We start from the raw sequence: 13,280 nt of genomic DNA, 5'->3' as shown, positions 1-13,280 counted from the left end.
ACTGAAAACATTGGCAATCCATTTAGGGCTGACTACAAAGCTTGACCTGGTAATCGCTTGAAAAATAGCTTTTCTTCTGTGTAAGCATGGCGGTACAGTACGTAATGCTAAATGGAAAAATAAAAGAACAGCAGCTAGCATGAACCATTTCAGTGGGTGCCTTCAATTAGTCATCTACGTTTAGGTAAGAAATTAAAGTGAAGCTGGGTATTTTTGTTCTCTCCTGAAAATATGAACCATGTGACACATCCATAACAAAGAGGTAAGGGGAAATAGTGACTAAGACTCAATCAGCAAGAGAATGTGGGTACCTGCTTCATTATTTCAAAGCGTATCAGTTTCTGTTTTCAAATTAAAAAAAGGTCAGTTGTCTTCCAAATGTCTTCTTTAGAGACTTTAGAAGGCTGTAATAGTCTGGATAGCAGCCAGAAAAGGAGCAAAGTATTTATGTTTTCAAACAAAATTAATGTGGACAGCCAAAGAGTATTGTGTGCGTTGCAGGGGTATAAATTCTTTATTTGCACTGGTTTTCCCCATGAAGTTCCTCACTGGTCTGTTTTCTGTGTTTTCGTTTGTTTGTAAGTTTTTCTTCAAAAAGAAAGAAACTGAAAAAATCTCCAGGTCATTTCCTTTAGTCAGACATATAGTGTTTACTTTGTTACACACTGTTACATAGAACATTTCTATATGTTTAAGTTGTCATGGCTCATCCCCCATGCTTATAGTCGTGTTTCTATACATCTGGCAGATCGCCAAGACAGCACTGTCAGTGCACTTAGAAAAACAAACAACTCAAACTATATGTAAGTTAGAATAGTGATATTAGGTTGTGGGAAGGTGAACTGCCTTCAGAAACAGTTGTGAGTGTGTGAACCAATCACATGCAAGGTGTGCAATTAAATTACTACTTTCTGAGGGTGACCCAAATGATAGTATGACATAACTGTGCCTCTATGACATGTAATATTCATGTAGACAGAGGACTGACTGTGAGTACAGGAAGAGACACTTACCGCCATCACAAGCTCAAAGGGATACTTGTACACCCGCACAGGTGACTGGTACTTCTGCACCATGATGGGGATTACAGTAACACCAACAACCTGAACGAAAAAAAAAAAGGATGAGATAAAACAAAGATGTGCAATCTGAGGTCAAAGATGTGGCCGTGCATTTTATTTACTCTTGAAAACATGAACTGAGTCCCAAAATGTAAACATTATTACATGTGGCTATATAACTGGAACCTCTGTCTAAGTAAAAATCAAGCTCTTTCATGAACACCTAAGCACTTAGCGATACTGATGCTACTGTTGATAATGATGATTTTATAACTATAACTGTGCCATAAACAGATTGCCTCTGTGCACAGCCTGTCAGCACCTGTTTTTATTTTTATTTCTAGAGCCTTGCTTATGTTGTTTAATCACAGATGCACCTCCCTTTGGATAAAAGCATCTGCTAAATTAAAGTGTAGAACTATAGAATGCTAAAGATGTGTTTTGTCTGACTGCTTAAATCATGCCATGACCTTGTGGGAGAGTGTGTATGTGTTTGTATGTTGGCAAGCAGCCATGCAAACTAGAAAAATGAGTACAGTGATGGGCTGCAGAAGAGAATTCTCCTGAGCCGTGACTGGGGAGCTCATTGATCAATGGATGCAGCATTTCCCGCTCATTTGTCAAACAGAGGCTTTACCACTGCAATGACTTCAACTGCAAACTATCAGAGATATGAATGAGCTATGTACTATTGATTGTCTCTACAAAATTCAAGTCACAACTACACTTTACAGCACATAACAAATAAAAAATGGGCAGGTACATTCCTACATAATTCTTCCTCATGTAAACAGCTAATTTCACATTCAGGAACGTTGTTGTAGAGGCTAGGGATAATGTAAAACACATTTTCATTAATTCTACAATTCACATCAGAGAGTAAAGCAAGGATCTAGAAAAAAGGGAACAATGTCAGTAAGAGCAAATGATCAGCTTTGAGTCTGATTGGACACACAAGTGCTGACAGGAAGTTACCAGAGGCAAAGCACAACATTGAGGGCAGTTCTTGAGAGCTCTAATCAGTATAGAAACCATCTTATAAGTCATCGTTATCAAACAAAAACCATCGTCATTACCATCATCATCATCAATAATATGGAGACCATCATCATTAAGTTAGTAGGTATTCATGAAAGAGCTGGGTCTTTAGCTTTTTCTTAAAGGTGCAGAGGGACTCTGCAGATCCAATGGAGTTTGGAATCTTTAAAGACATTAAAGGAATCTTTTAGTCACTTTAACCATGAACTTTTGTCATATTTCATCCCGTGATGTGCTGCAAAGATGAGAACTATGCTTACTCCAAACAATCTGAAAGGAGTGCAGAGTGTATCTTGAACTTCATGTTCTGCGCACAGACACACACAGACTTGATTTTTTAGCATGCTCATACATGCCTGTAACTCCTGCTATGCAGTAATGGGAATTTGGCTGCAAGGAAGGGAGTGACAAGTGAGCTAACATCCCAGCACTACTGCTCACAGAGGGATCAAGGAGGGCAGACTAAATTTAAACGGGCTAAGAAGACAGACATCATACTAAACAGGTCGTCACAGTATGCTTCTCTAAACAACACACCAAGCACTGCTACTACTATATATAATTACCGTCATGCTTCAGGATCTGTAAACAACTTAAGAGATAAGTCAAAATTAGATAATTACTTTACTTACGAGACTTTAGGGAACAGTCTAAAACACACCACTTTACATGTTTAGTACTATTTTTGTTTTAATGTACTTTTACTAACGCTTTCATTTTTGCGATGTGAAAGTATTTCCTATGTTGTGAATGTTTTCTTTCTTGTCAGTAATTTTGGTCTTCGAACATTTAGCTCTGACCAAAGAGGGACAAAAAATGACTGAAGTATAAATAAATAAATGTTGGGAGGAATGCATACAATAATGTATAAATAAATAAATGATTAAATAAATGCATCAATAAATATATAAATGCTGAAAACAATACATCAATGAATAAATACACTTTGTTAATGAAAAGGCTATTTATATATTTTTACATGTATTTATTCACACACACACACACACACACACACACACACACACACACACACACACACACACACACACACACACACACACACACACACACACACACACACACACACACACACACACACACACACACACACACACACACACACACACACACACACACACAAAATTAAGTGTATCTTCAACATTTGACACGCTGACTTCTTAACGTTGTTCTCAATGTTACACGACAACATAACTGGCTAACTGTGATTAGCCAGCAAGCTAGCGCTAACTTTACAAAACGCTGTTAACTTAACATACATTTTTTGATTTTTTTTTTTGCTTACCGTTGATCAAAGTATGAAATATTTCAGGGCTCCTTTCCTAATCTCAGTGGCTGTTTCTTCTGAAAGGGTTATCCGAGTATATTGCCATTCCCCTGCTAGGTTCTTTACTTCGCCGGGTCCGGGCAGTGACTGAAGCCAGGAGCTAGCAGTGGTTAGCTTTATTGTGCTAAAGGAAGCAGCTCCGGAGCAACCCGTGGAGCCCGGCGCTAACGGGTAGATTAAGACGGTAAAATAGACTCCCTCAGCGGTCCACCACTGACTGCTAAACGACGCTTGGATGGATAAAGCGCCGGTGCAGGAGGTCAGTAAAGTCTCTCTGTCCTCTCCTCCTCTCAGTCATGCTTGTGATGATGATGCCGTGCGCTCCTCCCCTTTTATAAACTCGGTTTTTTTCCACCTCTCAAGCAGTGCAGTGCTGCGTTCATAAAAACCTGCTGCCAGATGACTGTAGCTGATCAAGTGAAGGACTAACACCAGAGAGCAATCATTTCTGAGCACAGTAAATAATTAGGCTAAATTAAAAATTAAAAGTATCTTTGTCCAGAAGGAACAGAATTAGTGGTTTTGTTAAGCCTTCATCTCGAATCTGCAGTCATAGGCTTTGAACAATGTACCGGTATTTAGGCCTACAGTTTCATTTGCATTCAGCTCAGTAGTGTTCACCAAATTGATGAACATTGAACATTGATCATATTTACAGTCTATGATTTAAATGCAATATAGCACAACTTCAGAAGGTCAACACTTTTTTAAAAATGTATATTCAGGTCTAATTACAGAGCTTTTTCCTCAACTGTTTATAGTTTCTTGTTTAAATTTCAAATATATTTTTTATCCCTGCACGGGTTATGTACATTTCTTGTATAAGTCTATTTTTAATTGCATCTAGGGGTATTCTTTACATCTTTTGGGGAGGTTAAGATATATGTATGGGAGGGGGAGGTGTCGGTTTTGTGGTTTAACTTGTAACAAATGTTTCATGTCATGTACGTCTTTGTAACCTGCTACTGGATGTTTTGAATTTCCCTCGGGATCAATAAAGTATCTATCTATCTATCTATCTATCTATCTATAGTGGCCTGTCTGTTATTCCCTAAGTCATTTATAGCCAAAGTAAACAAAATCCTTCAGTCCAGAACAAAAGAAGTGGCTCTAGATTTTTTGGACAGAGTGGCCCAAATGGGGATGTGACTTATGCAAGGTTAGTATGAAGAAGCCTACTTGTAGCAGACATTTCTGAGAGGCATACTCATATCCACTTAAATAACTGACATTGAGGTTTCATACAGATCTTACACTCCTGACACTAAGATGTTTAATTTAAATTAAATAAAGTGGCAGAAGACAGACTTCCCATGCTTTATCCTTAAGACTGAAAGAGATCTCCATAAGCCACTGTTACAATAAATACCACAAAAGCTAATGTTGTTTTGAACATCAGTCCTGCATAAGACTGAGCAGTTGGCAAGTCTATGGATAATGGCACCTAGGGGGGCCAATCTGATTGTTGGGGCGCATGCTATACCACTCAAAAAACAACCCTGGTCACCAAAAACTATTTAACATATAGGCTACGACTGACATTTACAAAAAAAAACTCACTGCAGGTTTGAGCATTAACAAATTTAATGGGTGATAGCTTATTTGTTGATGACCTGGATACTTAAAGGGTAAATCTGGAGAACTTTAATTGACTCTTTAATGCAATTGAAAGATTGAAAACAGATAAAAAAAAATGTTAGGATTGTGGTCCAAATAGAAGCATAAGAGTCCATGATATCTAATATTTCAGATCAGAGACAGGGGAAAGCTAAAAAAAAACAAAAAAAACGACAACTAAATCCTACATTTCCCAAAATGCATTTCATCTCATTATTTAGGCTACTTAGAATAAATGCCACACAGTTATATGATCAAATGTTGCAATTTTCATTTTTCATCGCATTGTTGCTGTTTTAAGATAAAGTTAAAGCTAATCTAATGAAGTTCATACAAAGGGTTATAAAGGTGGAAAAAAACAAAACATTTAATAAACTGGCATGTGACAGACTGTGTGCTGAGCGCTACAGATTAAAGAAGGCCAATTTGTTCCAGTACAGCTTGTTTTTTCTAATGATCTGAATTTAATCTAACTTCTAATGAAATAGCCAACTGAATAAAGACTTTTGACTTTTTCTAAAAGAGTACTTTAGTTCTTCCACCTTTTTGAACCTCTGTATATAACTTTTAATTTGTGACGATCTTTGGGACCCTTAAGGACAAAGAGGTATTTTATAGCTCTTTGCTGATCATGTCCTTCACATGGAGCTTGTTCTGACAAATAAAAAAACACCATTAGTTAAAAAAATATATTTTTGTATATTTGTAGCTAAAATATTTGTATAGGTTTTGATTAGAAGTTGGGGCTTTAACAACTGATAAGGTCGTGAAAATTAATATGTGACCCCCAAAGACACACCACTGCATTTCTTAGGTGATAGAAAGTGGTGTGTCTTATTCAGGTGAATTTCAACACCCCACACTTGACACATGTGACTTTGGCAAGAAGCCAAACCATTGTGTAAACGAAGACAGTGTTAGCCCTTTTTGGCCACATGTAATCAATGCTGGTGTTAGAACCTGATAGTTACAGTGTCAATGATATGAGCTGTTTAACAGAAGAGGCTTAACTAGCTGAGTGAAATTTAGTTATTACATATGAAAACAACACAAGCATGTGGTTCTTCATAAACAACAAAAAGACAAACAAACTGAAATGAAAGAAATGCAAACACATCATTAAATCAGCCATTAACAATACACATATGACAGCATCTAATATTTGCACAAATTAGTTTGACGTCAAACTATAATTACTGTATTTGCCTTGTTGATGACTAAATATGTATGGTCTTTGCTCCATTCTCTGATCTTCTGTTTAGTTCTCAGAGTTAGATACTCACATCCTAATTATGTAAGAGGTTTAGCAGCGATGTCAGAGGATGATAGCATTGTCCTTCAAAGGACAGGCTAGTTGAGTGTGCACGGCTTACACCAAGGTCTGCCACCACAGCAAACCTTAAAGAACAACAGCAGTTACTTTGAAAAAAAAAAAAAAGGACCAAATAAACAGGACTCTGTTTATTTTGTCATGAAAATAGGATGTGTTAGTATATATCACCACTCTGGCTCAGACTGAGACAAAGTCAATGTAAAAGGTCTTCATTTTCTGTTATTGTTGTTAGTACAGCAAGGGTACATTTCACTGTGGTTCATGTGCAACATGTGCTCAAGGGAAATCTTATGTTATCAATACTACACCATTACATGTTTATGTACAGTGTGAGATGTACTCTCTCTCTGATTCTGGCAAAAAGAGAAATAATGTTTATGTGCTATAACTGAAGCATTCTCAATTGATCCTTCTTCCATCACTCCGTTTGGAAGATGACTTGTCATCAGTGCACTTGCACATGTGAGTTAAAGGCACAAGAATACCAAGGAGTTAAGTTGGGATCCTGTAAGTTGAGATACTTCTGGCCAATAACAAAAGAACAGAAAAAATAGCATGGCTGCTTGAAAAAAAAAAAAGAGATCTAATGTGGAACTTTGGAACATTTAAAATGGATGTGCAGTGCCATCTAGTGGAGAATGACTACAGTTACATTAACACACACACACACACACACACACACACACACACACACACACACACACACACACACACACACACACACACACACACACAAGAAAACACAACGACAAATCACAAAACACAACAACAAATAAGAAAACACAACGACAATTCACAAAACACAACAAAAAATAAGAAAACACAACAACAAATCAAAAAACACAACAACAAATAAGAAAACACAACGACAAATAAGAAAACACAACCACAAATCAAAAAACACAACAACAAATAAGAAAACACAACGACAAATCAAAAAACACAACAACAAATCAAAAAACACAACCACAAATAAGAAAACACAACAACAAATAAGAAAACACAACAACAAATAAGAAAACACAACATCATATAAGAAAACACAACAACAAATCAAAAAACACAATGACATTACAGTTTTTTCCAATTGCTAACACACTAAAATGACATGCATAGCACAATTATTTAAACTGACACACAGAGAGCAAAACCTCTTCTCAAGTCTCCAAAAGTCTAAACACATTTTCTGCTTTACACATATTTTGCAATTCAAAATGACACTTTTTAAATGCACTAAATACGGTTCTCTGCATAAGACACAACAATCAGACATAAAGTCACATGTTTGCCATTTCAAAACACTGCCATTCAAAATGACACTACATGAGCTAATTGGCCAATATATGTGCCACCTGGCTAAACACCTCAATGGTTAATTGCTATCACTTCAATCAGGAAGTAAGCACGATGAAAAGACCACAAGTGAGCACATTTTTTTTACAACAACAATGGAAGACGTTGCAGAGAGAGGAAGAGGAAGGGGGAGGGTGAGAGGTCGGGGTAGAGCTGGTAGAGGAGTTCATGGCCAAAGAAGAAAACAACTTTCAAATGAAATCAGAGCAACCTTAGTTGATCATGTCATCAACCATGGGCTGACAATGTGTGAGGCTGGACAGAGAGTGCAGCCCAACTTGAACTGTTTTACCGTACTGGTATATGTAGCACTGACTTGTTTGGTGAAAAATTAAAAAATAAATGTTTCAACAGCATGTGTGTGTATCTGCAAATATTTCTGTGCATGTGAACAATCTGAAGAATTTTATTTATTTGAATGTGCATTAACTTTATCTTCAACATAAAGTTGTATTCACACACATAGGCTAAATGTCCTCTCACCTTTATCCGGTTTAGTTTATAAATTAACATCTCCCGACGTTAATGTAGCATAAACTCTAATTCCCTACGGAGTAATGCAGCCCCTTCATACCGACTTAAAGACATGCCATGTTCGATAAAATAGTTCATTTTATACGCTGTAGTAGGCTATTGCCATCCTAACATATCATATTAAAACAACCTGGATTTTTATTCAGACAAACGGTGAACCTTCACTAACACGGCGTGATACGGACTGAATGAAAGAATAAGGAAATGAAACGGCGTTTCTGACTCTGAAAGAGGGAGGAGACCTAGAGAAACTTGGGGTTCATTGAAGAAAACCTGCTCCCGACCAGGTTAGGTTGACAGACTCAGTTACCACAGTAACTGACTCAGAGGTAAAGTAACCTCTCCCTCTGAAACGGGCTGGAGTTACCCCTCTTTCTCAGTTTTGAGTGACCTCCTCTTCTGAAACGGAATACCCAGAGTATGCCGTGACCTTCAGGATTCTACAAGAATCGACGTCATCTCGATCGCCATGGGGAGCTCATCTCTGCTACTTTAATTTCAAGTTGGTCACTTTCAGCAGTATAGGATTTTTTTAAAATTATATACAGTTGAGCAACAATTTATTACTGTCAAGTAACAACAAACGAAAAAAGTGAATGAAGTGCTGAAGTGTGAATTTTTGTAAAGTGTGTTAATAGAGTTTTATTTTGTAAATAATTTGTATTTGTATCTGTCATTTGTTGGTTCGGATGTTCCTACTTGTACTTGTACACCTTGTGAATTAGAAACCACACAAACAGCATCTCGCACTGAGTACTCTCATCTCAGAGTTGGCCAATCAAATTGGTCAGTCTATTGTTGCACAGTTGCAGAGTGACAAAAAAGACAATGAGTCTGTCTTGACAGAGAGTAATAAGTCAGAGCATAAACCTGAGTTAAACTTATCTGGAGTTAAACTTGTTATGCAGTCAGATGTTAAAGAGCCACCAGTTTTCAGAGGGGACAGCAGTGATAAATACCCGTACATGAATGGGTAGAAATGGTCGAGGTATATCTAGTTAAAAGAAGCATACCAACACACCTGTTATGGTTTGATCTTTTTCTAGTTTGGTTTTTCAGTTTCTTCTTGGTCCAGTGTGTTTTGTTCAGTCTTGAGTTCTGTGTGTTTTTAGTGTTTCATGATTTAGTTTGTAGTTGTCCTCTGTGCTTCTTGTATTCCTGTCTGTGTGTTTCCCAGTGTGATTGCCCTGATTGTCCTCACCTGTGTCTTGTTAGTCTCACCTGTGTTTGATTACCCCTGTGTCTATTTAGTCTCTGTGTTTCTTCCCTCCTGTGTCATTTCATTGTTGTATGTTGCATGTATGTTGTATGTCAGTTAGTCAGTTAGTCAGTTAGTCGTCAGTTTGCTAGTGTCTCTTGTGCTTCGTCGTGGCTCCTTGTTTTTTTGTGTTTTGGCATTTTGATCTTTATTTTAAATAAATCCTTTCTTTTGGTTCTGCACTTGGGTCCACCTCCTGTGTTTTACTCACCGAACCGTAACAACACCAGCAGTCACAAGAGATAATAGCTAGGCTATTGGGAAAGGCTAAGGACGTAGTCAAGGTGACATTATACCACAACCCCTTAATCAACCACATCCAGACTCCTGAATCAGTCTTTGACATCTTGAAACAACATTTTGGTGAGTTGACTTACTCCAATGCCCATGGCTGACTTCTATAACACCAAGCCACTGCTACAGGAGGGGGTTATGGAATACTGGATTAGACTGAACAAAGCTGTTGATATCGCAGATGAGTGTTTAAAGAGGCAGGGATGCAGTGTTGAAGATCCAGTGCGTGAAGTGTCTATGATGTTCATTAAATATTGTCCAGACCCAATCCTCTGCAATAGGCTTAGCTTTAAAGCAGTCAATGAGTGGACAACCAGTGAGGTTCAGGAACGCATTGACAGTTTCCAGCGGGAACTCAGATCACGCACTCAAACACGTTCTCAAGCTCCACAGAGACATGCAGTCAGCCACACCCAGACAGCCTTGGAGTATGAGATGGAGACCTCACAGCCACTGCAGGTCAGTCCTACCTCACAGCTCTGTTCTGCCTCAGGTCTTTCTTCACAGCCATCATCTGCAGCAGTGTACAGTCTAGCATCAGCCTCAGTCATTTCATCTCAGCTTTCACCTATAGCAGTCCAGTTTATTCCAACTCCTACCATTGGTCTTTCTCAATATCCTTCCCAGATGCCAGTGTCCACCCACCCAAGGTCAGTGCTCACCTCCCAACCTTCACAGTTGCCAGCACCTCTTTCTGCTGCTCAGCCTTGTCTTGTCGTGATCCCTACCATTCCACACTCATGCATTGTAGGAGGGAGAATCTGTGTCTATCATGCTTTAATCCTGGTCATTGGAAGAGGGACTGCACTAGACTTGGACAGAGACAAAGGGGCTAGCCGAAGCTGGCCACAGCCAGCCTTCGGAAAACTAGAACACTCACACTCGGAGAGGGGCGGTGTGAGTAATGGTCGGAAAACCCTCTATAGAGATGAGACGGATCTTGAGCTCCTGTATGTAAACACATGTTCAGCCTTACCTGATGGATATCAAGTTGTGGTCCAAGGATTAGCAGAGGTGCCAGCTTTCAGTGAGTTATTCTCCGCAGAGGTTGCAGTGAATGACAAGGTTAAACTGAAGGGCATGATTGATTCAGGGTCAATGGCTTGCACTCTTAGTGAAGAGGCTGAATGTTTACTCAGAGAAGCTGGAACTCTTGTGGGAGAACCTCAGTCAGCAGAGAAGATTGTGTTGGTGGGCTGTGGAGGTAGACAGACACACCCCAAGTGTATATATGACTTGACTATAACCATCTACGGAGTGAAATGTATCGTCCCTGTCTTGGTGGTTTCAGGCCAGCGTGATGAACTTATTGTGGGCTCGAACGTCCTCAAGCACCTCATGCGCTGCATGAAAGACAACAAAGACTACTGAAAGGTAATATCCTCAGGTTGCAAACATTCGCTTCTGGACTATGAGCACTTCTTGGATATGATGTCATGCACCATCAGATGGAGGGGGGATGAGGTTCCTGACAAGATTGGCACGGTGAAGCTACCCCATGCTGTAACATTACTCCCTCAGCATGAACACCTTGTGTGGGGCAAGCTGCCCAGCAATGTGCCAGTGTCCCCAGGGAGCACGATTATTGTGGAGCCTTGCACTTCTAAGTCAAGACCAAGAGACATTCTTGTTGGGCAGGTCATCACACCAATGTGGGGAGACCGGTGGGTGCCCATGAAGATCACCAATCTCTCATCCAAGCCGGTCACTCTGAAGCGCAACTGCAAGATTGCAGATGTTTCACCTTGCACTGTGGTGGAGGACCTGGCCTTCCAGCAGGGTTCATGTAAGATGGAGAACAGAAAGCAGGGTGAGGCTAGTGGACCTTCTGCCACAGATGTTAGCTTTAAAGAGAGGCTCTCCAGTCTGGGTTTGAGCGACCTTGATGTTGACTCGTAATGCCAGCCCCACCCCAAGAGACGGCTTGCTTAACATTTTCTCAAGAAATTCACTTGACTGTGGTGAGGCTAAAGGTTTTGAACACTGCATCCGCCTGACAGATGACCGCCCGTTCCGCATGCCTTACAGGAGGGTGCCTCCTGCTCACTACCAGCAGCTCCGGCAGGTACTCACTGACATGGAGGAGAAGGGTATAATTTGAAAATCCATCAGTGAATATGCATCTCCTCTTGTCATGGTTTGGAAGAAGGACAGCGGGCTTAGGATTTGTACAGACTTCAGGTGGCTGAATGCACGAACCCTGAAGGATGCCCATCCACTCCCTCATCAAGCAGACTGTCTGGCAGCACTTGGTGGCAATGCCTTCAGCACTATGGACCTTACCTCCGGGTTTTACAACATCCCCATGTGTGAAGAAGATAAAAAGTACACTGCCTTCACAACACCTGTCGGCCTGTACGAGTACAACAGGATGCCCCAAGGGCTCTGCAACAGTCCGGCATCGTTCATGGGCATGATGTTGAACATCTTTGGAGACCTCAACTTCACAAGTCTGCTTTGCTATTTGGGTGACCTTCTTGTTTTCGCTCCAACTGAAGAGGAGGCCCTTAGCAGGCTGCAGGTGGTCTTCTGGAAGCTAAGAGACAACAATCTCAAGCTCAGCCCCAAAAAATGTTATCTGCTGCAGTAGTCTGTCAAGTTCCTTGGACATGTCATTGATCAGAACGGTGTTGCAGTGGATCCTGCTAAAGTGGATGTGATCTCCAACATGCCACTGATGGATGAAGACGGTTGCACTCCCTCTGTGAGGAAGCTTAAATCCTTCTTGGGCATGGCCTTTTTCTATCAGAGCTTCATTCTCAGCCATCGCTAAGCCTCTGTTTGCTTTGACAGCTGGCCAGAAGAGAAAAGGGCGGTCTGGTCAGACTTGTAAGGGTCCTGGCATGTTCAGAAAGTTGACTGCTGCAGATTGGACCCCTGCATGTGAAGAAGCCTTTACTAGGCTCAAGAGTGAGCTTCTCAACTGTGCTGTTTTGGCTCATCCAGACTTTCAAGACCTTTCATCCTGTCCGTGGATGCATCTCTAGATGGGCTGGGTGCTGTACTATCCCAATTGCCTGCCAGGGAGGACAAAGCACGGCCAAAGCTTCGCGAGCAAAGCCCTCAGCAAGTCACAGCAGAAGTATCCAGCTCATCGTCTCGAATTCATGGCCCTGAAGTGGAGTGTCTCAGAAAAGTTCAGTCACTGGTTGAAAGGACACAACTTTACAGTTTGGACGGAGAACAATCCACTCACCCACATTCTGACCAAGCCCAAGCTTGATGCTTACGAACAACGATGGGTGGCCAAGCTGTCATCCTACAACTTTGACTTGAAGTACATCCCAGGTCCAAAGAATGTTGTGGTGGATGCCCTCAGTCGTGTCCCCTTCACTTCTTCAATCAGCAGACGTCTCATCCAAGAACCCTACAGCAGCTTGGTGCAGGAGGCAGAAGGTGCTGAGGCTGACAATGTGCAGGATGTTTTCAGACTTGGAACTCAACATG

The 13,280-nt window shown here is 40.5% G+C and overlaps 1 protein-coding gene across 3 annotated transcripts in view; it reads right to left on the bottom strand.

The window, feature by feature from the left end:
• si:dkey-237i9.1 (SEC14-like protein 1) overlaps positions 1-3,770 on the bottom strand; it is a 35,259-nt gene extending 31,489 nt beyond the window's left edge. Inside the window, exons 1-3 of one of the 3 annotated variants that reach the window (XM_065962656.1) lie at positions 3,403-3,770; positions 2,666-2,691; positions 1,014-1,103 (exon numbers count right to left, since the gene is read on the bottom strand). In XM_065962656.1, coding sequence (XP_065818728.1) covers positions 1,014-1,103; positions 2,666-2,671 — 96 coding nt within the window. In that variant the 5' untranslated portion in view covers positions 2,672-2,691; positions 3,403-3,770. The remainder of the gene's footprint in view (positions 1-1,013; positions 1,104-2,665; positions 2,692-3,402) is intronic. The other 2 variants (XM_065962660.1, XM_065962661.1) reach the window with 2 other exon arrangements.
• Positions 3,771-13,280: the final 9,510 nt, after the last annotated feature.

The sequence above is a fragment of the Labrus bergylta genome, chromosome 1 (assembly GCF_963930695.1).
Source record: "Labrus bergylta chromosome 1, fLabBer1.1, whole genome shotgun sequence".
NCBI lineage: Eukaryota > Metazoa > Chordata > Actinopteri > Labriformes > Labridae > Labrus > Labrus bergylta.
This window is presented reverse-complemented; position numbering and strand designations above follow the sequence as displayed.